This window comes from Euprymna scolopes, chromosome 28 (assembly GCF_053919585.1).
Source record: "Euprymna scolopes isolate OS-2025 chromosome 28, ASM5391958v1, whole genome shotgun sequence".
Lineage (NCBI taxonomy): Eukaryota > Metazoa > Mollusca > Cephalopoda > Sepiida > Sepiolidae > Euprymna > Euprymna scolopes.
In genome coordinates this window covers 54,351,113-54,378,714 of record NC_136509.1, presented here as the reverse complement: position 1 = coordinate 54,378,714, position 27,602 = coordinate 54,351,113, and the positions used below count along the sequence as shown (strand labels likewise).

The following is a 27,602-nucleotide window of genomic DNA, read 5'->3' as shown; positions in this document are numbered from 1 at the left end:
AGAGGAAAGTCTTTGAAATCCTCAGAATAACTTTACAAAATAGACAGAAAGAAGCTTAATATTAACAGATCCATCATTGATGTTATTAAAAAAAAGAGATTAATATGGTTTCTCAGCATCTAAACCCCAACTATACACGTATAACACATATAAACAATCTTTGTTTAGCTAACGAGACCACCGAATGGTTCAAAACTGCAATCGAAGCGCATGTTCCCATGCGGAAATTTTATAGCATTCTCCCCAATGGTTTACTTCGACTTGCACTACTGCCACTGCTCAAAGGCAGCATGCATACCGCAGATTTAACCGACATAAGTCCAGTTGAAACAGACAGAAGTACATATAAGCTAGAAGTAATAGCTAAGAGAGAATTTACGGAAACCACTAAAAAACGCATTGAAGCACAAAAATTAGGAACTTCTGACTGACAAACAATATGGATTTAGACAAGCCCGTTCCACAGCTGACATCCTCACTGTAATCTCTGTATGTATATACCATTCACTGGAAAAAGTGGGGGAGGGCAGAGCGGTAGCTCTAGATATATCTAAGGCTTTTGACAGGGTATGGCATGAGGGTCTCCTCAGGAAAATTAGATCATACGGTATCACTGGTAGAATACTTAACATAATTAAATCCTTCTTAGATAAGAGAAAACTCCAGATTGTCCTTGACAGTCGTACATTTTTTTTTTTTTTTTTTTTTTTTAAATTTTTTTATTACATTTTCACCCCAAACAAGGCACATTGCCACTCAGGTGTAGCAGGCTACTATCAGGGTCAGCAACTACTGGGGCACTATGTAGTGATTTGGGCAGCAAGATGTCGGTTCATGTTGCACTTAAACTTCTGCATGTCAGTACAATTAGGGAAGCAGGATCCTGGAATGGAATTCCAGAGTCTAGCGGTTCTGGGGAAGAAACTACTGGAGTAGAAAGATCTTTTACATCTAGGGATCTCTACTGTGTGGGGGTGGGATTTAGCTGCCTGTCGGGTTTGTCGAGGGTGTCTGCATCGTGGGGGCACAAATGTCTGCAGTTCGTCAGAGCATTCACCATTAAAATACTTGTAGAACAAGCAGAGGGATGCAACGTTTCATCGATGGGACAGAGGCTGAAGCTTAGATGCCAGTTCAGGGCCTATCAGGTTGGCGACTCTTTTTTGAACCTTGTCTAGGAGCGAGAGACTAGTAGTAGACGCACCAGCCCAGATGTGACAACAATACTCCATACATGGGCGAATGGTGGCCTTATAGAGATACAGGATACTTTCAGGTGTCAGTAGTTTTCTAGCACGGTAGAGAAAGCCTACCTTTTTTGCAGCGGCCCTGGCAATGTTTTCAATATAATTGTTCCAGCTCATGTTTCCTGTGAACGTTAGGCCAAGCAGTTTGAAAGATGTACTCTCAGACAGGGAGTCACTGGCCATTGCTATTGGTGGCAGAGAAGGTTTCTTGTAATTATTGAAGAAAACCAGTTTGGTCTTGGCAGCATTGAATGTGACCATCCATTTATGTCCCCATTCCACTACAGATTGGAGGTCATCCTCTAGTGTTTTTGCCATTTCTTTAGATATGTGTTCATTTGTTTTTCTGTCATGCCTGTTATAGAGTGTAGTGTCATCAGCATATATACCCATCTCAGAGGCAGTTTTGTCGGGGAGGTCATTAATAAATATTAGGAACAATAGAGGTCCAAGAATAGACCCCTGAGGCACTCCCGCATTTATATCACACTGTTTAGATGTTCGATCGTCGAGGACAACCTGGATTTTTCTCTTATCTAAGAAGGATTTAATTATGCTAAGTATTCTACCAGTGATACCGTATGATTTAATTTTCCTGAGGAGACCCTTGTGCCATACCCTGTCAAAAGCCTAAGATATATCTAGAGTTACCGCTCTGCCCTCCCCCGCTTTGTCCAGTGAATGGTATATACGTTCAGAGATTACAGTGAGGATGTCAGCTGTGGAACGGGCTTGTCTAAATCCATATTGTTTGTCAGTCAGAAGTTTAGCATCTGTAAGGTGCTGGACTAGAGCATGGTTAATTATGGTCTCAAATATTTTGGCGAAAAGTGGGAGGAGGCTAATGGGGCGATAATTTGATGGGTCAGTTCTTTCGCCAGAATTCTTGAATATTGGTACTACAGAAGCGGTTTTCCAACAGCCCGGAAAGCATGATTCATTAAGGCATTTGTTGTAGAGTTTGGAGAGACCTGGAGCTACTTCGGCTGAGCACTTTTTTAATAGCACAGCTGGAATGAGATCAGGTCCACATGCTTTTGAAGTGTCAAGATTTTTTATGATAGCATGTACCTGAGCAGGGGTGATTTTTAGATCGTCTAACGTGGCGTCTGTCCGCAAAGGAAAGTCAGGCAGGGGGTGGTTGGAAGGGTCCAGTGTGGAGTTCGAGGAAAACCGGCTGGCAAGCATATTAGCTTTGTCAGTTGCTGAGCAAACAACCTCGTGATTGTTGGTTAGTGGGGGAATTGTTGATTGCCCATTATTTACTACACTGTTGTAGATTTTCCAGAAGTCACGATTTCCTAATTTTTGTGCTTCGATGCGTTTTTTAGTGGTTTCAGTAAATTCTCTCTTGGCTGTCGCTATTTCTTTCTTAACGTTATTTCTAGCTTCTATCGAAACAACATGATATAAATGCGGGAGTTCCCCAGGGGTCTATCCTTGGACCTCTACTGTTCCTGATATTCATAAATGACCTCCCCGACAAAATTGCCTCTGAGATGGGTATATATGCTGATGACACCACACTCTATAACAGGCACGACAGGAAAACAAATGAACATATATCTAAAGAAATGGCAGAAACACTAGAGGATGACCTCCAATCTGTAGTGGAATGGGGACAAAAATGGATGGTCACGTTCAATACCGCCAAGACTAAACTAGTTTCATTCAATAATTACAAGAAACCTTCTCTACCATCTATAGCAATGGCCAACGACTCTTTATCTGAGAGTACATCTTTCAAACTGCTTGGCCTAACGTTCACAGAAAACATGAGTTGGAACAATTACATTGAAGGCATCGCCATTGCTGCTGCAAGGAAGGTGGGCTCTCTCTACCGTGCTAGAAAACTACTAACACCCGAAAGTATCTTGTACCTCTATAAGGCCACCATTCGCCCATGTATGGAGTATTGTTGTCATATTTGGGCTGGTGCATCTGCTACTAGTCTCTCGCTCCTTGACAAGGTTCAAAAGAGAGTCGCAAATCTGATAGGCCCTTAACTGGCATCTAAGCTTCAGCCTCTGTCCCATCAACGAAACATTACATCTCTCTGCCTGTTCAACAAGTATTTTAATGGTGAATGCTCTGACGAACTGCAAGTTGTGCCCCCACGACGTAAATACCCTTGACAAACCCGACAAGCAACTAAATCCCACCCCTACACCCAGAACCGCTAGACTTTGGAATTCCACTCCAGGTTCCTTCTTCCCCAATTATACTGACGTGCAGAAGTTCAAGTGCAACGTGAACCGACATCTTGCTGCCCAAATCCCTACATAATACCCCAGTAGTTATTGTCCCTGATAGTAGCCCCCTACACCAAAGTGGCAATGTGCCTTGTTTGGGGTGAAAATGTAATAAAAAATAAAAAAATCTTTGTACCTATATAAAGCAGTAAACAAAGAATTACATCCTAATGATGGCTTCTTATTGAGAAAACCCTTGTTCCAAAAATAAGAGAATAACTCATCCCAAGATTCATATTTTCTAAATAAGCTCCCACCCTCTCTTGTTGCATGTCACAATAGGACCCACTCTCTACATTACTAACTAACTGAAATACCTGACCCAGGGAGGCTTTATAATTAAACAACCTCTGACCGTACACTAATTATTATATACAAGATAGCAGTTAACTTTTCTTGTAATTGTAAAAACTGGCCTATTTTCCAAACTGATGCTAATGCACTTAAATCTAATTTTTTCAATCTTTATCCCCTAAGTCAGGCTTTATCCTACAAAGCTGAAACTCGTCATCCCCCCCCCCCCCCCGTACGGGCAAAACACTGCTTCACTCTTATTATATTCCAAGTAAATTAGCAAAAAAAAAGTCTATGTAAAGCAAATCCCAGAATTCATCACAAACCTGGATTTATTTTTCCTACATTAGAAGATAGGACTCATCTATGTAATAATACATTGTTTTTAGCCTTTTGACCAAGATCAAAGTGTAGTATCTGTTCCGGCAGATGCTGCAAGCTATGACTAGCAAAGACCAGATGTGGGGGCAACCCCACATGCCTGACCATTAACCAGCTCCCATTTCCCACCTCTCGGGAGCTGGTCCCCCCTTTTTCCCTTCCCCCTCCCTTCACTCCTCACATTAAAAATCGGCCTTGTGCCTAATTTGCTCGGTGGGGGAGCAAATAAATACCATCTGTTCCGGCAGATACTGCTAGCTATGACTAGCTATGACTAGCAAAGACCAGATGTGGGGGCAACCCCACATGCCTGACCTTTAACCAGCTCCCATTTCCCACCTCTCGGGAGCTGGTCCCCTTTTTCCCTTCCCCCTCCCTTCACTCCTCACATTAAAAATTGGCCTTGTGCCTAATTTGCTCGGTGGGGGAGCAAATAAATACTATCTGTTCCGGCAGATACTGCAAGCTATGACTAGCTATGACTAGCAAAGACCAGATGTGGGGGCAACCCCACATGCCTGACCATTAACCAGCTCCCATTTCCCACCTCTCGGGAGCTGGTCCCCTTTTTCCCTTCCCCCTCCCTTCACTCCTCACATTAAAAATCGGCCTTGTGCCTAATTTGCTCGGTGGGGGAGCAAATAAATACCATCTGTTCCGGCAGATACTGTAAGCTATGACTAGCTATGACTAGCTATGACTAGCAAAGACCAGATATGGGGGCAACCCTACATGCCTGACCTTTAACCAGCTCCCATTTCCCACCTCTCGGGAGCTGGTCCCCTTTTTCCCTTCCCCCTCCCTTCACTCCTCACATTAAAAATCGGCCTTGTGCCTAATTTGCTCAGTGGGGGAGCAAATAAATACCATCTGTTCCGGCAGATGCTGCACTTAAGATAATTTGTACCAGTCAATGGAGGGGAAACCCTCTATACTGGGACAATTATTATTTTTGGTAACCAGAGTGCCCCCTTTTTGCCTACTTTTAGGGGAGCTGGTTTTTACCTCACATTAAAAACGGCCTTGTGCCTAATTTGCTCAGTGGGGGAGCAAATAAATACCATCTGTTCTGATACCTACATCGTGCGAGGCAGTGCTGTTCTGGCGACACATTCTCGTGCCCGGAACACCTGACAAGCTTTTTGGGTCGCGTTCTGTCCGCACCCCCACTTTGTCTGTCTTTCTCTGCTCTCCCCCCTCCCCCACGGGGGGGGGGATCCGAGCTGATAATTTACGACCTTCCCGCGAGGGAGGGTCGGAAACACCTTCTCTCTTCCCTCCACTAACTTCCCACTCCCTCTCTCAGTTCTATCTCCCCTCTTGCCGCCTTTTGGCGCCACCTCTTTTTGGCGCCAAAGTCGGCTCCCCACTTTGGACGCCGATTCCACGTCACTTTTTTCAGTGAATTTTTTAAAAGAGGGACCCAAAACGGACACCCCCAGCCCGGGGGCCACCAATATGGATACCCTCAGCCAGGGGCCCACCAATATGGATACCCCCAGCCAGGGGGCTACTGCTCCCCAAGAGGACGAATCCCCAACAGGAGAAAAAACAACTGCTGATGGGGCCCCCCGTACCGCCCGGGTATGACACCATTGGACGCTCCCAAGGAGGGGGAAAATTTAACAACAGCTCCTCCCGAGGGCGACTCCCCCCAAAGGGGAGCAAAACCAAAATCGGTCGTAGCATCTCACTCCAACCACAAAAAGGAGGAAGTGCCAGACCAAAAGGACAATAAAGGGGACAGCGCTCCCCAGGAGGGCTGCTCTCCCAAAAGGGGAGCAGATCAAGAAAATGAGGGGGCATACCGCCTGGACCTCACAAACGAGGAAGGGGCAGATGGCCTCAAAGTAAACAAAAACGATCATGCTCCTCAAGAGGCCGACTCCCCAAAACGGGAAGCTGCTCCCGAAAAAGACACTAAAAAGGGAGCCGCAGCTCAAAAATGTGACACTCCCACAAAAGGACTGACCAGGACATCTGGGGAGGCAGGAAGCGTCGCCAAGAAACAGGCAGGGGCGACCTCCATAAAAGACCAAAAACGGTCTAACCCCACTAAAGACCCCATACCAACACCAACAAGAGGGTGTGCGTGGGGGAAGACCGTAGAAAAACAACTGTCCCCTCAAGAGTATAGAGACCTGTACCTGACAAAGTACAGACAATACATAGAGGGGGCAGATATAAAACCCATACCGGGTGCCTGGGAGGCGATTGAGGGCAGAGTCCTGTCCTTTGCCATTTCCGATATACCGGAAAACCGGCTCCTAGGAATGAAGAAGGAAGACATGGCGGGGCTTCTCCACAAACTTAACATCCCAGTACTATACCTGTACCAGAGGAGCTTCGCTGTGTGGGACATCCTCCTACCCAGCAAGGATGATGCGGAGAGACTCTCCCTCCAAGAAATAAAGCATGGGAGAGTCAAACTAACACCTGAATACCAGGGCAAGAGAAGGACTCGGGTGCAGGTATTTAATGTGCCAACCCAAATACCTGCGGAAGTATTAGGATGCCTCTTCAGCCAGTACGGTGAGGTAGAACAGGTGACCCCAGTACGGTCAAAAACTGGGACTCACCTGGGCTGCTACACAATAGCAATGAGGCTGAAGAGGGAAGGTTTTCGGGCAATACCACCGCTGCTGACATACAAAGACGCCAGCATAACGGTAGTGGTGGAGGGCCGTCGTCCACACTGTTGGTTCTGCCAAAAGCAGGGCCACATGGCTAGGAGTTGCCCCCAAAGGGTAACCCCTAATCCAACAACCCAAAAGGCGGTCACAACCCTTGAGACAACGCCCGCACCAAAACAGGCGGCAACAACCCCTGCAACTGCAGCACCAACCCCAGCTCCAAGGAAAACCCAAACCACCCAGGAGGCCAAGGGGGAAGAATGGAGCACGGTAGTGAGACAAAAGCGGAAACACATAATCCCTTCTGCCACCGTCCCACCACCAGCCCAAAAATCGAGGCAGGAGCCTCTGCAAATGCAGCAACAACAACAACCACCGCAGCCAATGCCGCGGAAGCAACTGCAGCAACAACTACTGCAGCAGCAAAATCAGCAAGTGCAGCAGAAGCAGCAGCAGCAACGACACGAGCGAGACCAGCAACAACAAAAACAGCTGCAGCAGCAAATAGAGGAGCAGACACAACCAACGGTCCCCACACCAATCGAGATGGGGATCAAGCGGAGAAAAGACTGCTCCTCTGAGGATGAATCCGCAAGTGAGAGGGAGAGGAACTCAACCTCACCTCTCCCCGGTTTATTCGAAAGAATGAAAAAGAAAAACAAAAGAAGAAAAGAGGTAGAAAAGGTGGCCCCCACTCCCTGTGAACATACACCACCCCTAACAACAAAATCCACTTCCACCCCCAAACCACACACTGCACCAACACCAGACACCGCACCAACACCAGACACCGCACCAACACCAACACCAGACACCGCACCAACACCAAACACCGCACCAACACCAGACACCACACCAACACCAACACCAGGCACCACACAAACACCCGTCCCCACACCAAGGCAAACTTAGCCACTACCCCAAAAAGAAAATGAAAAGAATGAACCGAGGGAGAGGAGAGACTCCTCTGCCTCTTGCAGACCAAAGGTCCTTGCCCCCGAGGAACTATGTAATGTAGACCCTCTATCTGTGGCCACAGACATTTCCCATCGGCAGAGGAAAAACTTAAAACCTCTGCTCGATTACAAACAGATAGAGGGGAAAGATGTAAATATCCCCTCAAATTTCCCGGACGCCCCACTCCTAATAACTTTTGTCAGAACTCCAGAGGCCTGCAAGACCAACTTGTGGACAAGGCTGCAGGCCGCTGAAGGGGCGTTTCCGGGAATTGAACTGGTGGAAAAAAAATGACCCTTCTCTTGATGAACTGTCAAAACAATGCAAGGGAAGGGTCCCCGTGTTGGTCCATCCGTCACTCTACAGGGCCATAAAATTAATTTATCCTTTGGACGTCGGCGGCATTGCGAGAGAAGGTCAGGATATGAAAAACCTGACCACCTTGAGCATGGCACATAACGTCGGCGTCCTCTCCCCAGCTGACTTCGGAGCTGAGTGTGACACACCCTAAGGTAGGTACCATGGCTTTGAATTTGGCTAGTTTGAATGCGAGGGGCTTGAGATCACCGGGCCGGGCGGCTCGCCTCCGGCACGACCTCTTGTCCCTGGGAGTGGATGTGGCTGCGATTCAGGAGACGCATTTCGTTTCCTCTGTGGACTGTCAGGTGCTGGCCAGAGATTTTGAGGTTTTCTCAGCATATGGCAGCCCGCGGGGGAAGGGAGTTTCCGTGCTGGTTAAACGTACCCTGTCGGCGACGGTCGACGTTGTCCATAGAGATGCGGTGGGCAGGCTGGTTGTGGCCGATGTTGCCGTAAAAGATTCTGTGTTTCGGGTGATCGCGGTTCATGCGCCCAGCACCGCTCGTGAGAAGGTCTCATTCTTCAGTCAGCTTGACGCGTTTGTAGATTGTCGGAAGCGGGTAGTGCTAATAGGAGATTGGAACGCCATCTTAGACCCCGAGATAGATAAGGTAGGAGGCGATGCTAGAGGATCAGAGAGGTGCGAGTCCAGCCTGGCTGATCTGATGGCTAGATGCGGTCTGGTCGACAGGTTTCGGTTCGAGCATCCGGGGCAGGAGATGTGGACGTGGACCAATAGCGTTTCCTCCTATCCAAATACCTATTTGGACAGGATGTTAGTTAGGAGAGGCGAAGTAGACTTCTTATCTTGTCCCACGTTCACTTGGCTAGGCCAGACGGACCATAAATTAGTTATGGCCCGGCTGAAGCTAGGAAATAGGCCTAAGTTAGCGGGGTACTGGAAGTTAAACACCTCCCTTCTGGAGATACAAGACTTCCAAGATCAGTTAAGAGAATTGATTAAAAAGGCACTAGTGGGGGCGGTTACCGGGAGTAAGTGGTGGTTAGGTCTCAAAGCCAAGATCAGAAGCTTCTCCGTCAAGTATGCCCAGCGCCTCGCACTAGATAAGGCCAAGACGAAGAAGAAGCTAGAGCAGAAACTAGCCCAGGCTACGGGGGAGGGTGATAGGGTTAGTCAGGAACTAGCTAAGCAGGACCTTCTACGCGAGACTAGCGAGCGTTACGAAGGCCAAGTAGTTAGAGCTAGGCTTAGAAAGATAGGCAACGAAGCAGTCAATTCTGATGCAGACGTGCGCCGTGAGGTTTCTAGGCGTGGCTCGGACAAATACATTGCAAAAATCAAACATCCGAATGGACACACCCTGGAATCGACTCGGGAGATCTGCGAGGGGTTTCGAGAACATTTCGAGGAGCGTTTTACGCAGCAGCCCGATCTTCCGGTCCTTGAGTTTAGCGACTATTTGGCCGACTCTCCCCGCCTCGAGGCGGCTAGAGCGGCTAGTTGCGAGGGCCGGGTGACGGAGCGGGAGGTCTTTACTGCGCTGAAGCAGGTCAGCTGTGACAGATCGCCAGGACTTGATGGTCTGCCATACGAACTGTACTTGAGGCTGTCGCCCATGTTTCTGCCTCTTCTGACGGATATGTTCAACCATTGGTTTGCTCAGGGATCCATCCCAGGGCAGGTGACCAAGGGAGTGATCACATTGCTGAAGAAAGGTGACGGGCATGGAGGGGAAGAGTTAGACGATTACAGGCCCATAACTCTGCTAAACACAGAGTTGAAGATTTTGGCCAAGGTCCTGTCGAATCGGCTGCAGGTTGTTATCGACGAGTTGGTTGAACCGGAACAGAACTATGCTGTGAAGGGGAGATCGATTCAGAACAACTTGCACCTGATCCGCATGATCCTAGAGGGGGGAATAGATGACGACACGGAAGCCGCGCTGATAAACTTAGATCAGTCCAAAGCTTTCGATAGGGTCGACCATCGTTTCCTGGCATCTGTCTTAGAGGCTGCCGGTTTTAAACCGGACTTTTGCAAGTGGATCTCCATAATGTATCGACAGCCCATGGCTGTCGTGCAAGTGAACGGAAAGCGCTCGAAACCCTTTGTTATCTCTCGGTCGGTTCGTCAGGGTTGTCCGCTGTCGCCCCTGCTTTATGTCCTGGCTTTGGAGCCTCTTCTCCGCAAGCTGAGACATGGGGAGGCAAATTCGGCCCTGCGCGGAATGGCTCTGCCTGGCGGCTCAGCTGCCAAGGTATCCGCGTTTGCCGATGATGTCACGATCTTCACGTCGGGCTTCAGAGACATTGAGGTCGTGTCGGAGGCACTCACACAGTACGAAAGAATCACAGGGGCCAAGATAAACCGCAACAAGTCGGTAGGACTGCGGTTGGGCGCATGGAGTGGCAACGCAAACCTCCCTGCGCCCTTCAGCTGGACAGATGGCCCGGTCCGGATCCTCGGCGTGTGGTTCGGACCGGGTCTCCAGCTTGACAAGAATTGGTTGGAGGTACGGTCAAAGGTGGAGGCTGCAGTCAATTCGTGGCTTCCTAGGAAACTTTCTTTAAAGGGTAGAGCTGAGGCGTGCGCCACTTACGTCTTTCCTCTCATCCTTTACCGACTGGCCGTACTTCCCCTGCCTGCACAACACCTAAAAGCTCTTGTCGAACTCTTGTCCTCGCTCCTTTGGGACAGAGGAAGACACTGGGTGAGCAGACAGGTCTGTATTCAACGTCCGTGTGAGGGAGGCTTGGGAATGCCGGACTTGAAGTGTCATCGAGATGCTGAGAGGCTGGCCTTCCTGAGCCACTATATGCAGGAGGACCAACCGTGGCACCCCGTGGTTACTGCCGCCTTCCCCGACCTCGTTCTCGACCCTTCCATCGAGAGCCGTCGCAGGCCGCGGGGAGAATCTGCCTACATGAAAGAGTGCCAAGCCGCGCTAAAACGACTACCAAGGTCCAGTGACCTTGTGACTGCTACCCGTAGGGAACTCCACAGGGATCTAGTGAAGGGGGCCGCTGACGACCCGCTATGCGCGCGTTTGGGGTGGCAGCAGAGTGAGATCCGCTCCGCGTGGAGCTGGGCGCCAGGTTCGAGTCATCTGAACAATTCGGAGTTCTCTCTGACCTGGCGATTGGCCCGAAATGCACTTCCACTCAACAACATACAATGCAGTTCTGGGTTTTTGGAGTCGCCTGATTGTCCCCGTTGTGGGACAACGGCCGTGGAAACTACGGATCACGCTTTCTTCGATTGCCGCGAACTCCGCCAGTACTGGTCGTATGTCAGTGGGGTGACGGCTCGCATCGATCCTGAGCATCCTCGCCCAATTACTGTATCCAATGTTGTGGACAACGTGAGGCCGCCATGGGACCGGGAAAGACAAATGGTCTACGTTACGATCCTGGCCGTGGCGAGAATGGTGATTTGGACGTCGCGTCTGCAAGGTTGCCGGGGGGTGTTGTCTTTTTCTGATCAAGATCTGATCGCGTTCTTTAAACACCAACTACGGGTGAAGATCAGATGTGATAGAAGAAGGCTGCATCGCGCGGCATTTGACAGAAGATGGATACATGTGGCAAGTCTGTGTGTACGAAGAGGAGCCAAATTTGAATACGTGTTCCCCGCCTAGGTGTGGAACGCGCAGTTCTGTAAAGTTAAATTAAACAAGTAGTCTCTCAGCTAGCTGAGTGTGTGTTCCATCCCTCCCCGATTAGGAAGCCTCCAAGATCCCCATCCCCTCTTACCTGCAATTTTTGTTTTCACCCCTTCCTCTAAATTTTACCCATCTTGGAGAAAAAGAAATACAAACTAACCTCCATCCCTTACCCCCCCAAAAAAATTTTCTTTTCTCCATTCACCCCCATCTAGAGGGCATCCCCACCTAGAGACTGACCCGCAGAAGCGAGGTTCCTTTTACAAACCTAGTGGAACGGGCAGTCTATCAACTAGACGGGGTTGGGAGGGTCCTACTAATCACCTTTTGTTTTTTCTTCCCCCTCTCTCGACACAAATGAATTATTGTTACCATTTTATTGTTATCTTTTTTTTTGTTTTTACACGTCAATAAAAAATGTTTTAAAAATTGGGAGTTACTAGGACGTCCCCCAATATGAAAGAGTGAATGCGGTATTATGGTGAAAGAAGATACTAGCTGGGAGAAACTTTTGACTTTGTTTAGTTCTGGAGTGACAAGGATGACCAACGACCCCCAAAATTCCCCCCTTTTGAGTTGGCCATGTGCCTAAGTTTTTTGTTCTTCGTTAATTTTGACTATTTTTTAACATGAATAAAAGATTTAATATCTCAAAGTGTAGTATCTGTTCCGGCAGATGCTGCAGGCTGTGACTGGCTATGACTGGCAGGGACCGGATGTGGGGGCAGCCCCACATGCCTGGCCTTTAACCAGCTCCCGTTTCCCACCTCTCGGGAGCTGGTCCCCTTTTTCCCTTCCCCTTCCCTTCACTCCTCACATTGAAGGTCGGCCTTGTGCCTAATTTGCTCGGTGGGGGAGCAAATAAATACCATCTGTTCTTCAGATGCTGCACTTCTATTTCTTGTTCTCTTTCAGTGGAGGAGAAATATCTACAATCACTCTAAACTCGCTTGTATTGAAAATGTAGCTTCCTTGCTATCTATAGCAAACCACAGAATTTAGCTTGCCTTACTTTCAATTATCTTTGTACCTGAAATATACAGTGATTTTAGATACGTCACTAAGACTATCTCTGAATAGATACACAATGCTTTGTGCCTGACCTAATTGACTGTCTTTAACTACGAATTCCGATGTGCCATGTACTAATAGTCTCTCTCATTACGGTACAAACATCCCCTCTTCCTTGCTATGTATATACAATGTATCCTTTACCTCCAAGACGACTGCCTTAGTCTGATCTGCATGTTAGATGATAAATTTTTTTTTTTTCCTTCTCTAACTAAACTTGACTATAAATTCTAATAATTAATTCTACTGTATTCTGTAATGTTAATCCTCTCCTAAAAACTAACAGTCTACTCTACTTCCCTAGCTGCCACTAACACTTATACGATACACACGCCGTGGAGGAGGTTTCTTAGCTTTCAGCCCTTTACCTTCGCATGCTGACCGATTGGAAGTCATTATCACTAAACATCTATACATTACTACCGCTAAGGCATGCATTAGTTTATTCTTACCCAGATAGATACTCACTAGCCACAGTCTGTACTTAGATTTACAGCTATCTACAGCTGTCTATTCTTTAGTTTTGTAATGATAAACACAAAAAACTGAACTGATACTCTGTAATGAAAAATACAACTTCATGATTTTTAAATGAAAAGCTGAAGATATCTCCGTTAGAAGTGGAAACATACTTGATACCTACAACCTCCATATATTCGCACCTGCTGGAAATCTGCCCATATATCTATTTACTTTATTATACACACTGAACACGACATCGCTTATAATTTACTCCCAATTATACCTGTATTGTATTGTACACCATACATCTTAACCCTTCTGCCATCTAAAATACCCAGAGCCTGGGCAATCAAATTTTTAGTTAATTCCTAATATCAAGCCATTCTGTAACACGTTATCCTAATCCTAAGCCAACATAAAAATAAGGAAGAAAAAATTTTTTTCTAAATTTAAAGGGAAAATATTAAACCATATATTAACTCCTTCCAATAAACCTGTTGCAAATATAGCTGCTTCCACCACATGAACTTTTTCTCACTCCCTATTCCAGTAACAATGAAATAGCAATGTCCCCTAATCACTATGAGGAATGTAATTTATCAGTAGATATATAAATTTACATACTAATCCAGTAACATTAACTACCCACGCGGGGTCGCACAAATACCTGGATTAGGACCCAGGCGCTGGGCAAACCCTCTCGGTGCTGATGGACCCATAGATCTTCCCAGGTCATCCGTCTAGGAGAAGGAAAACTCTGAAGCTAAACCTAAGGGGAGGGAGGCCTCTCCAGTCTTGGATGGCAACCTTCCTAGAGCTGGTGAGTCAAACAAATTATGGGTCTGCAAACCTAAACTGCTTAAGGAGTAGATAGGCACTGCCTATCGCCCAGCTTCCATACTCCTTCTTTGCCTATTAGCTAGGCGTAGAGGTTGAATCACAGGGATTCCACAGAAACACTCCGTGGTCGATCTTGTTTCCTGACTAGGGCAATGAACGCCGTTTTCCCCTCTCCCAACACATCCCATCCCTCTGAACTGGGTGCTTGGGAGTGCATGAATGCCATAATGCCAGTACAGGTAGATTGGGTTGACCATCATCTGATGGGTTGAGGGTACCGAATTGACAGTTCCTGGCTGCTGTTCCTGACTGGTAGTACAGGGCCTTAACTCTTTGGTAGCGCTTAGAGCGGCTGCTCCATCAACAGTTGAATAATATCGGGATGTTTGCAGTGCCATGTCACACATGGAAAGGGACCCTGCACTCATCCCTGGTGGGCTTTCCTGAGGCTACAATCCTAGTAGATGGAGGGTCAACTGATGGTCTACTTGTATTGCATGTCTAGTATTCTTCATAACCACTTGTTCAGCACCCTTACCTAAACTGAAACTCTAAAAAAAAAAAAAAAAATGATGACAGTACAATCTGAAATTACGCTTAAACCAGGACAAAACTCAAACAAAACCAAATTGCCTCCTCCCTTGAGGCTTGCATTTATGAACATCCGTGGGCTTAGAACTAATTTAAATGATGTTGAAGCATTTTTCCTAACAAACACCCTGGATATCTTAGCACTAAGTGAAACTAACCTACACTCCTCCATCCCCTCTACAACTTTAATATGCCCATATATCTTCCACTCTGCCGTAAGGACTGACAGACACATACATGGGCTTGGAGTCTATATTCGAAGGTCTTCTCAGGAAAATCAAATCATATGGTATCACTGGAAGAATACTTAACATAATTAAATCCTTCTTAGATAAGAGAAAAATCCAAGTTGTCATCGATGGTCATACATCTAAACAATATGATATAAATGCGGGTGTGCCCCAGGGGTCTATCTTTGGACCTCTATTATTCCTGATATTCATAAATGACCTCTCTGACAAAATTGTCTGTGAGATGGGTATAATGCTGATGACACCACGCTCTATAACCAACACAACAGGAAAACAAATGAGCACATATCTAGAGACACACTAGAGGACAACCTCCGATCTGTAGTGGAATGGGGACAAAAATAGATGGTCACATTCAATACTGCCAAGACTAAACTTGTTTCCTTCAATAACTACAAGAAACCTTCTCTACCACCAATAGCAATGGCCAAAGAATCTTTATCTGAAAGTACATCTTTTAAACTCCTCGGCCTAACATTCACAGAAAACATGAGTTGGAACAATTACATTGAGAGCATTGCCAGGACTGCTGCGAAATAGGTAGGTTCTCTCTACCGTGCTAGAAAACTACTAACGCCCGAAAGTATCCTATACCTCTATAAGGCCACCATTCGCCCATGTATGGAGTATTGTTGTCATATTTGGGCTGGTGCATCTGCTACTAGTCTCTCACTTCTAGACAGGGTTAAAAAAAGAGTCGCCAACCTAATAGAACCTGAACTGTCATCTAAGCTTCAGCCTCTCTCCCATTGACGAAATATAGCATCCCTCTGCCTGTTCTACAAGTATTTTAATGATGAATGTTCTGATGAACTGCAAGCACTTGTACCCGCTCAACGTAAATACCCCCGACAAACCCAACAAACAGCAAAATCCCACCCTTTCACAGTTGAGATCCCTAGATGTAAGAGAGCCTTCTACTCTAGTAGTTTCTTCCCCAGAACCGCTGGAGTATGGAATTCCCTTCGGAGTTCCTGCTTCCCCAACTGTACTGACATGCAGAAGTTCAAGTGTAACGTGAACCAACATCTTACTGCCCAACCCCCCACATAGTACCCTGTAGCTTATGTCCCTGATAGTAGCCCCCTACATGAAAGTGGCAATGTGCCTTGTTTGGGGTGAAATTGTAATAAAAAAAAAAGATTTTTTTAAATTCATGGTCAAGACGTATTTTTTATGTAGAATGCATGTATGACATTTTTTGGACTGAGATTGTTGAGTGCTGGCGTGAATAGGAAAAAAACAAAGAAAAGGAAGTAGGTTTAGCAAGTAATAAAAGGATTTATCAATAAATACTGGATAGGAATTTGTTCTTAATGCAGACAAAGAGAAATAAGGGTAGGGTTTAAATTAGGGTGTGATGAATGGTGATAGCAAAAGGACTAAACAATGGACTTAGGATCAAACAATGGGAACAACACTTGATGGAGGAGGGGTCAGTCATATGCTTAGTTAGTTGAGGCCTGAACTCCAAGGTGGGCAATTGGATTTTGGATATGGCAGAGGGCATTTGGTTGCTCGGAGATTTCTGAAGGAGATGAAATGATGGCAATAGATATACCAAACCTTGACAGACATAGATATTGGCCTTATCACGTAGAAGGTTGATGAGGACACACACACACACATACACACACACACACACACACCTATAGTCCAACCGACATGTATGTGAAGCGTCAGTGTCTGTGTTTTTCCTGTGTTTTTTTTTATTTTTCTATTTGTGAACCTGTGCGTCCCCATCTATGGTTGCCAGTGAGAAAATGATGATATGGTCATAAGAAGATAGAGAACAAAGCCATTTGGGATCGTCGAGATGTAATAATTCAGTCGAAGTGTCTCCCATGCAAAAATGTTCTGATTGGATAATATATTAATTAATCTGCATGTAAAGATAACAAAAAAATAAATTGTAATCATATAACTGCTACAACTTTTTCATTATCATATCTCACAAAGACTCATATTGTATGTCTAAAATATTAAAGCATTTTCCAGTCATGGTTGAATAAACAAAATCAGTAATAATTTATCTTTTTTTTAGATTTTAACAGGAAGTGGCGACAGTACTTGTGCATTGTGGGATGTGGAGAGTGGTCAGCTAATTCAAAGCTTTCATGGACACACTGGTGACGTCATGAGCATTGATCTTTCCCCTTCTGAGACTGGCAACCAATTTGTATCTGGCGTAAGAACAATACTCACTTTTTCTTGATTTTATTTTTTTTAATTTTGGATTTTAAAATTAAAAAGAATTTTTTTTATTTCTTTTGAATTCATTTTTTTGGTCAATTATATATATATGTATGTAGTCAGTTGCACTGATGAGCTATAGATACAGCAAAACATGTGTCTGTCTTTAACTATTTTATATATATATATATATTATAACTGATATATATATATTACACATACACGCACAAACAGGAAAAATACCCGTTTCAACATAGGTAACATAAATTCTCTAAACAAAACAATTTTGCACCGCTTTTATACCCCCCCCCCTACAAAGATTAAAATCAAGATATAATGATACTAAGCTTTATGTCTAGAATCCTTATTCTAATTTTGATCAAAATCTATCACATGATTTTGATTTTAGAAAATATCTAAAATTTAAATGTTCTTAAAGAATTTGAAATTCAGGGAATTTTGCTTAATTGTTATCTAATGACCATGGATTTAATGCAAATCTGACATATTTGAAATTTCAAATGGAACGTTGTATCTTATCTTATGCCCACTCCTCAAAAAAAAAATTCTTTAAAATATTCCAAAGAAACTGAACTTAGGAATATTTATTAACTGGTATCTAATATCTATTGTTAAAATTTCACAAAAATTGGAATTATCTGAATTTTCATGAAGAATTACCGTCTCCTTTTTACCACTTTTGTAGAAGACAAAATTAGCTCATATTTAGACTCCTTACGCCTAACAACAGTGTTCAAAAATTCATCATGATCAGTTAATTAGTTTAGGAATGAATTCAGCACATATGAATATACAAGCATATTTAACTTTATAACAATCATCATCATTGTGCAGTCCTTAAGTTAGAGAGAGTTGCAATCTTGGTTGAAGTGAGTGTCACTAATGATGGAGGTCTGAACAAAGCTGAAAGGGAGAAGTTGACCAAATATCAAGGACTCATGTATGATATGAAAAGAAACGGGAATCTTAGGGAGATATCAATGCTTATGAAGAAGAACCTTAAATCCTACCTAACTAATATTCCTGGTGAACTAAGTGCAAAAGAGATCCAGACAATTGCACTTAAGGAAACAGCGAGGATACTAAAAAGAGCTCTCGGTTAGTTTCAATAAAAAGCAGGACAATGTTGGCAGCTGGTTTGGCTGCCCCATACCCAACGTTATAATCTTCAAAGGAAGAAAATTAAAAAAAAAAAAAAGATAACTAGTCAAGGTTTCAATGGTTTATCCTATGGTATTGTAGCATTCCACGCTCAGTGTGGAAAGTTACCAGGGTTGTGCCTTTGGTTTTTGTTCAGACCTGGCCTTTATTTTTGCCTCTTTTTTTGTGAAGGCTAATGCACCAGCAACTTTGGTCTGCTGCTAGCTCTTCCTAATTTTTTGTGTTCATTTTCGTTGGCATTAGGTGGCGTTTAGCAGAGTTTCTGTGCATTAATCTTTCTGTACCCATTTTCCAATTCTACATACAATAGGATTTTTGGAATGTGATTGTTTTCCATTCTGACCACAGGTGGCGAGTATGGCTTTTATGCTGTCCATGTTGGTTCTGTTGAATACTTCAACATTTGGTATAAGATTGTTCCAGTTAATTTTCTAATTTTTCATAAATAGCACTGTTATATTGCTTCCAACCTCTATGTGGTCTCTGAACAGTGTGTAGGTTTCTGCTGAATATAGTAGAGCAGGTAATACCACTGCTTTATAAGCTTTGGATTTTTTTCTAGTCTAACACCGTTCCTTGACCATAATCATTTTTCTACTTTTCCAAATGAAGCATATGGACTCTGGATGCAACAGCTTATCTCCTTGTTTACATGGTCATTTATAGTCAGTGTACTTCCCATGTACTTAAAGTCTGGTACCATTTTTAATTCCTCACTATTTATCATGATCGATAGTTCTCGTGGGTGTATATTGTCAGGTGATGGTTGATATATTATCTCAGTTTTCTCTGAATATCAATTTTCTGTGACCTTCTACAAAACGAGTTTACCATGTGTTGGAATTTGTGCCACCAAGGCTATGTCATCTGCAAATAGCAGTTCTGTTATCAGCTCATTTTGAGTCTTTGTCTTAAACAAATAAAGCTGCATTCGTCCATGTCTTCATGGAGCTTTATTAATACCGTGGTTAAGAAAAGGGTAAAAAGCATTGGCGCAAGTACACATTCTTGCTTTGTTTCATGATTCACCTCTATGTGATCACTCTCTTGCTTACCTACTGATACTCTTCCTCTTGTGCCTTCATGAAACTGTTTAACAATTTCAATAAAGTAATCTAGATATCCAAAAACTCTTCACAGCATGTTTCTGTTAACTGTGTCAAAAGCTTTATAAAAGTCAATGAAGACTACATAAAGATCTTGGTGCTGTTTAATAACCTTTTCTAGGATCTGTGTGAGGTTAAAGATCATGTCAATTGTTGACCTCTCTTGACTGAAGTCACACTGTGATTTAGTGAGCACCTTTTCTGCCAGATCTGAGAGTCTTTTTGAACTATTTTTGCCATGATTTTGCCTGCTACAGATAGGAGAGATATACCCTTATAGTGACTGCAATCTCTGGTCACCCTTGTTCTTATATATAGGTATTATCATGGCATCTTTGAAGTCTTGCGGCAGAGCTTTGCATCTCCAGCATTTTGTTATTAGTTCATGCAGTTTTTGCACTAGAATTTTTCCTCCAAACTTATGGATTTCAGCAGGGATACCATCGACCCCCTGGGGACATTCATTTTTGTTTTCTTTATTGCATATAATAATTCTTCCATTGTTGGTTCATTGTTCATATCCATTTGAGGTGGTAGGGGTGTGATATGGTCTAGAGCATCATCTTCTGTAGATGATTTCATATTTAATAGCGCATCAAAATATTCTTTCCATCTGTGGATTAGTTGGTCAGGTTCAGTTAGTGTATTGAATCCATCTAATGCCAGTAATGTATTGCTCACTTGAGTTTTGGGTCCATACACTTCCTTCAGGGATTTGAAGAAGCCAGCAAAGTTGTTTTCATCTACCAACCTCTGCATCTCATTTGCCTTATGGAGCCACCAATTGTTCTCCATCTCCTGAGCTTTCTTTATTTTTCAAAGTTGGTTGCACTTGGATTGCTGAGTTTTTATTTGAGTGCCTTGTTACATTCTGAGATGTTCCTTTTGATTCCTTGATCATTTCCATTGAACCAGTCAGCATTTTGTCTTTTTGAGTAACCAAGTAATTCTGCAGGGTTGCTTTACTTATTTTATTCCACATTTGTTCAGGTGGTCTTCTGATATGTGGTTACTTAGTGTTTTAGTCACTGTTTCTTCCAGATTATTCCCATATCTTGGGTTATTAAGTTGTGCAGTGTCTAGCTTCTTTTAAGGTAGGTTTGTTTTTTGCCATACCTAAGTTATGTTGAAATTGAAACTTGTTCTAATTAGGCAGTCGTGTCCTCTCGTGACTTTTGTGTTTTTCACATCCTGGAAGTTTTTTCATCTTACAATTATGAAATCTAGGAAGTGGGGCCTTTTGGAGTAAGGATGTAGCCATGAGATATAATGATTGTCGGGTTGATGGAAATATGTGTTGGTAATTGCTAAGTCTAATTCAAAGTTAGAAGTACTCCATTTGAGTTTTGTTGCCCCTTGCCAAATTTGCCCTGAACAGGGCCCCACTCTGGCATTGAAGTCCCCTAATTTTTTTTTTTTTTTTTTTTTTATTACATTTTCACCCCAAACAAGGCACATTGCCACTCAGGTGTAGGGGGCTACTATCAGGGTCAGCAACTACGGGGGCACTATGTAGGGATTTGGGCAGCAAGATGTCGGTTCACGTTGCACTTGAACTTCTGCATGTCAGTACAGTTAGGGAAGCATGATCCTGGAATGGAATTCCAGAGTCTAGCGGTTCTGGGGAAGAAACTACTGGAGTAGAAAGATCTTTTACATCTAGGGATCTCTACTGTGTGGGGGTGGGATTTAGCTGCCTGTCGGGTTTGTCGAGGGTGTCTGCGACGTGGGGGCACAAGTGTCTGCAGTTCGTCAGAGCACTCACCATTAAAATACTTGTAGAACAAGCAGAGGGATGCAACGTTTCGTTGATGGGACAGAGGCTGAAGCTTAGATGCCAGTTCAGGGCCTATCAGATTGGCGACTCTTTTTTGAACCTTGTCTAGGAGCGAGAGACTAGTAGTAGATGCACCAGCCCAGATGTGACAACAATACTCCATACATGGGCGAATGATGGCCTTATAAAGATACAGGGTACTTTCAGGTGTCAGTAGTTTTCTAGCACGGTAGAGAGAGCCTACCTTTTTTGCAGCGGCCCTAGCAATGTTTTCAATATAATTGTTCCAGCTCATGTTTCCTGTGAACGTTAGGCCAAGCAGTTTGAAAGATGTACTCTCAGACAGGGAGTCACTGGCCATTGCTATTGGTGGCAGAGAAGGTTTCTTGTAGTTATTGAAGGAAACCAGTTTGGTTTTGGCAGCATTGAATGTGACCATCCATTTATGTCCCCATTCCACTACAGATTGGAGGTCATCCTCTAGTGTTTTTGCCATTTCTTTAGATATGTGTTCATTTGTTTTCCTGTCATGCCTTTTATAGAGTGTAGTGTCATCAGCATATATACCCATCTCAGAGGCAGTTTTGTCGGGGAGGTCATTAATAAATATCAGGAACAATAGAGGTCCAAGAATAGACCCCTGAGGCACTCCCGCATTTATATCACACTGTTTAGATGTTTGACCGTCGAGGACAACCTGGATTTTTCTATTCTCTAGGACTAGTATGTCCACTGCAAAGACTATTGTGATAATATCCTGTAATTGGCAGTAAAATGCTTCTTTTTTTTTGGGGGGGGGGGCTTGTAAGGGCATAAATGAAAGTAATGACATTACGAGAGTAATGGTTTTAGACATATCTATCCTTAAGGTCATAATTCTCTCAGAGATTTTGGATTTTCAGTAAGATTGATAGGCAGGTCATTCTTGATGGCCAGAGCTACACCTGCTCTTTTTGTTGACCTTCGGAGCATCTCATCCAGAAAAATGTCCTTTCTTGTTCTTTTAATTGGCCTTCGCCACTGAACCTAACCTCTTGTAGTACAGTAATGTCTGTGTCAATGTTGCCTGTCAATTAGGGTCGTTCTTCTGTGAGACCTGTCACTTGTATCTGTATCTAGCAATGTTCTTACATTTCAAGTTGCAATTTTGAAATTTTGTTTTTGTTTCTTTTATTTCTTTATTTCGACTGCTTTTGGTGAAGATCTATTGGCCATGGTTTGGAAGTCAGATTTAGACTTTTGCCAAGCTTTCTTTACCTTCCCTTTTTAGGGCAAGCAGTGCTATCCCTTAATAGGGCTGCTTGGATGTTCGTGCAGCAACCACAAGGTACTATCACCTATTTAATAAACTTGCAACCATCATGTACAAACCACCTGTGTGAAGAGGTTGGGCTAGTGGCTCCAAGCTCTCACACCTACCACCATCACTCTTACTCCATCGCCACAGGACTTTATACCTAATCCCTTTCTCGCTTGCACATAAGCAGGTGGTCTATCAGTTGTACAACAGATAGGCACCCTCTAAACATCTAATGCTATAATCCAGTAGAGCAAAACTGCAACAACTGGCAGTGCTGGACACCACAGTTTCTGGCTGGTAGCAACCTAAGTGAGGTTTGCAATCACACTAATGTGTCCACAACTCTGCCTTTTCTCTCTGGATAAGGTTCCATAGCCTTTCCTTCATAGTGACACTGCAAGGCCGCAGTAGAATGTGATTTTGGAGTTCTCTACTCTTAACCTTATCCCAGGCAAGGGTAACCTACAAGGCAAACAATAATAATCTTTATCTTAATGTTTTACTTCAATTTCACAGGAAATCTAATCGTCAAAAATGTATTTAAAACATTCTTATTATTTTTTTATTATTTTTATGCAAATTAAATCTGAATTTGCACTCAGATATATGAAGAATGTAAAGATTTCTGATGATTGGATGTCTATGAAAATGCTGTAAACAAATAGAAGGCTTTATTTAAATTTTGTAACTGAAATATTTATAAAAATTTAATTTCACCCTTTTTTTTATTTTTTACTTCAATCTTTTTTACCTGTGCTATTGTTTTTAATATGCTATAAAATTTTGTATAAAATCTAATCTTTTATCTTTTCGAACGTTTCTTCTTCAGGGTTGTGATAATGTTGCAATTATTTGGGATATGCGAACCGGTGAATGTACCCAGGTGTTTGAAGGACATGAAAATGATATTAATAGTGTCAGGTTCTATCCAAGTGGAGATGCGTTTGCAACTGGCTCCGATGATGCTACGGTAAGGGATTATTATTTATATAACCTCATTTATTTACAACACTTTCCCTCAAACCTCTAAAATTTTTATAAATCAATTAAATTTTTTTTTAATTCTTGGAAATACAAGCGATTATGAACAAAACTAAAAAATCATGGAAACAAATATTTAAAAAAATTACTTGTTCAATTTTTAACAGGGGGTCCAAGTTTGCTATGTCAGTTTATCATAAATGCTCTGCCTACTAAAGCTTTTGGCTTTTTTATGAACATTCACTTGAAGTTTTAAACTGGTTTTTGGTTCTTATTCAGAATTTTTCCTATATCAAAAAACAAAATAAAGAAAAATCTGTATGATGCATGTGCCCATGATGAAATGAAAATATCATATTCCCAAAGTCATGTAAATTGATCAAGTAGTTTTATTTTAAAATAAAAAATCACATTTTATGAGTATAGAAAAGGTGATGTCTTGCCCACCATTTTGAAAAAAAAAATCGCAAAACAATAAGGGAGATAACAATAATTCATACTTACTAGATTTATGAATTTCTCATTAATCGCTTAAAAATGATTTTTTTATACAAATTTTTCTTTATTTTTTAAAGGTTCTTGTCCAAAAGGGCAAGAACCTTTTTTTTTTCTTGGCTTTGCAAAAAAATAAAATGACTGCATTTTTACTTATGTGAAATATTAAAAAAACATTAAAATTTTGCAAAAAAAAAAAAACTACATTTCTTATGTTTATTTGTATCAAAAGTTTTTGCCTTTTTATGATTGGATAAAAAGAAAAAATGACGATTAAAAAATATTTGATTTAATGATGTCATTAAAATTAAGTTTTACCATGAATAAGTATTTCTCTGTTGTTTATTTTATTTTTGACAGTGTCGTCTTTTTGATTTACGAGCTGACAGAGAAGTGAGTTGTTACAAGAAAGAAAGTATAATCTTTGGTTGTAATTCAGTTGACTTTTCTTTAAGTGGTGAGTTTTTTTAAATTTACATTTTCGTTTTTTTTTTTTTTTATCTTTTTTTAGTTTTTTTAATTTCATTTTGGGGTAAATATTCTAAACTGATTCTCTATAATAAATTTTTCCGTAAATTTTATTCTAATAAATGAAATTATACTTGCGTTTCCTGCTGCATCAGAATGGATACTACACATAGCTAAGGAAGCTGAAGTTTATTTTTAGTAAATTATCTCCCCTGAGATCTTTTCAAGAGAGAAATGTCAAACTCAAAACGCATTTGAAACTGTCAAATCTTACTATAAAAATTGTATGTCATTTTGTTCATAATCACAAATAACTTTTTTTATGTTTCAGGACGTTTATTGTTTGGAGGTTATAACGATTACACAGTGAATATATGGGATGTATTGAAAGGTAATCGTATTTGTGTGTTGTATGGACATGAGAACCGCGTGAGTTGCCTTGGAGTGTCACCAGATGGCACTGCACTCTGCACTGGTAGCTGGGATAACACACTAAAAGTGAGTAAAACTAGAAGAATGCCTGTCACAGGTGAAATTAATTTGCTAAACATAAGTTCTGTTCTGCAAATTAATTTTACCTGTCCAGGTATATTCGCATTGCGTAATGTTTTTGATTTCAGCTTTTGCATGTCATAACGTCCAATGAGGCAAGTAACATCAGTTTCAAATGATTGCACTTTGTAGATACAAGTTCAAATCCTGTTCAGATCATATTTTTCTCCTTGTGGCTTTTCTATCTTTCTAACCCCATAAATAATTACAAAATCATTTAATTTGATAATGATATTGCCTCTGCGAACATGTAAGTCCACCAAAGAACAAGTGTGAAAAATGTTGTTGAAAATATATTATTTATTCAAGTAAAATTTTAAATCTAAGTTAAATTTAGTAAAATTTTAAATAGAATCTATCATGGATATGACATAGAACTGTATCCAATAATGAAGTCAAAATTTTGGAGTTTTCAATAGAATTATTTCCAGATACCCTTTAATCTGAAGAGTAGTTCCTGTAAAGGTTAAATAGGATCTATTATTGGCAGACAAAATAGATTTACAAAATATTTGCCTACAAAATATATATGCACAAAAATTGATCGGTAAGGTTGAGAAAAAAGTTCTTCTAACGATGTATTTTCAAATAAGTTTTCGTTATAATATAAAACTTTATATATCATTTTAAAGAGTGATTTGCGATGACAACTTGGCTGAGTGGTTAGACACTGACAAAGCTCCACGACACTTCCTGAAGCCAGAGTTGCTGAGTGTTTGGTGGTCGCCAACCGGTCTTATCCATTACAATTTTTTGAATGCAGGCAAAACCATTACGTTGGTGAAGTACTGTCAACAAATGGATACAATGCATCAGCAACATCCAGTATTAGTCAGTGAAAAAATCCCAATTTTCCTCCACGACAATGCCCGACCGCATGTTGTTAAACCAACCCTAAGAAGTTGAATGATTTGGGCTACAAAACTCTGCCTCATCCGCCATATTCTCTAGACCTCTCACCTACTGACTACCACTTTTTCAAGCATGTCAACAACTTTCTTCATGAGAAATGCTTCATAAACATAAGTGATATCAAAAACGCCATCAGCGACTTCATCGGCACTAGAATGCAAAATTTTTACGTTGCACTTGTTTTGTGTTAATTCTGATGCGGCTTCTTTTGATCAATAATTTTTGTGTGAGTCGAGATATGTTCATCTGAATTTAAAAGTTAAGAACCGCAAAAACGTTCTTGTCAACTTGATATAAGTATTTGAACATATGAAGAATTTTAAGCATGAAAACTTTTACCAGAAGTACTGAATTAATCATTTAATAAACCAAAATGAGCTGATGTGCTGCAAAAAAATTAAAATTAAACATTGCAGTTCCATGACATGGAAGTTCGAGAAATTAAAATAATTCAATAATTACAATGAGACTATGCAACCCTTTTATTCCATTTTTAAAGAGATAATATCCACTTAACATTTTTTCATTTTTTTTTTAAATTTCATTTCAGGTGTGGGCTTAAAACTACTGCAAAAGCAGCGTCTGATACATGTTTGTTATTTCAATAATTATTCTTACTTGTGTGGAGAGAAGACGGCAAAGAAGATAGGGCACCTCCTTCCCCCTGTGCTCTTTCTCTTCACTTTTACAAGAACCTTGTTTCACACCACCAGGATCTTCAGTCCTCACTTTCTCATCATAGATAATACACAACATCTCACCCACATACACCACCTCCTCCAACCATTTCTGCACAAGATGGATGAATCCTTTTATTGAAGAACTTTCAAGAGTGGAAACACCATTATTGTCATTATTATTATTGTTGTTGTTGATATTATTATTATTATTATTATTATTATTATTATTATTATTGTTATCATTAGCTGAATACCAAGGAAATTTCATGGTTGCTTTCTTTTTGGCAATAAAACTTTTTGAAAAGTTTTATTGCTATGAAATCTAAGAACTTTTGATGATAGGTTTATTTTATAATAAAAGTACAAATATTCATCTTTAGCTTTATTCAATATCTATATGTATTAATAGTGATTCCTTGATGTGCAATATTAAGGGAAGTAATTCAATATATATTCAAGCAAGTGAAAGCAGCAGCAGCTGACTGAAATATTAGTATTTTTTATGTAAACAAGATGAAAGCCTTTGTTTCTTCAAATAAATTATAAAATAAAAGTTGGGAAACGGCAGTTTAATTTTGTTTCACAAAATATTTATTTTTGCATAAGCCATGTAAATTCTCTAATATTGAAATAGTAGAAATGAAATGTTTTTATGTTGCTATTTTTATCTGTTTTGCAAGCGACATCATATCAGCACTAGGCAACAACTGTTTTTTCTGAGTGACTTTGATTATAAATGTTGTTTTGAAGTTAGAATGCAATGAGAAAGTATGTTACTATTTTTGAAAGCATGGGTAATGATATAATTTTTAATTATAATGAAGTATTTGTATAAAATAATTTTAACAATGATGATACACAATAAAAAAGCCCAACAAATTCAAATCCATCAGAAACGGTTATAAAACGTTTATTACAAAAAAAAAAAAAAAAAAAATCCAGTGTGTTGCATTTGATGCCTTCTTTTGTTTTTGTTAATTTTTTTAAAATATTT

At 41.6% G+C, this 27,602-nt stretch overlaps 1 protein-coding gene across 1 annotated transcript in view; it reads left to right on the top strand.

Annotated features, from left to right (window-relative positions):
• The window catches only part of LOC145249632 (guanine nucleotide-binding protein subunit beta-5a-like), a 73,711-nt gene extending 46,530 nt beyond the window's left edge, over window positions 1-27,181 (top strand). The window contains exons 6-10 of the mRNA XM_080111381.1: window positions 17,007-17,150; window positions 23,350-23,490; window positions 24,357-24,453; window positions 24,796-24,962; window positions 26,479-27,181. Coding sequence (XP_079967507.1) covers window positions 17,007-17,150; window positions 23,350-23,490; window positions 24,357-24,453; window positions 24,796-24,962; window positions 26,479-26,490 — 561 coding nt within the window. The 3' untranslated portion in view covers window positions 26,491-27,181. The remainder of the gene's footprint in view (window positions 1-17,006; window positions 17,151-23,349; window positions 23,491-24,356; window positions 24,454-24,795; window positions 24,963-26,478) is intronic.
• Window positions 27,182-27,602: the final 421 nt, after the last annotated feature.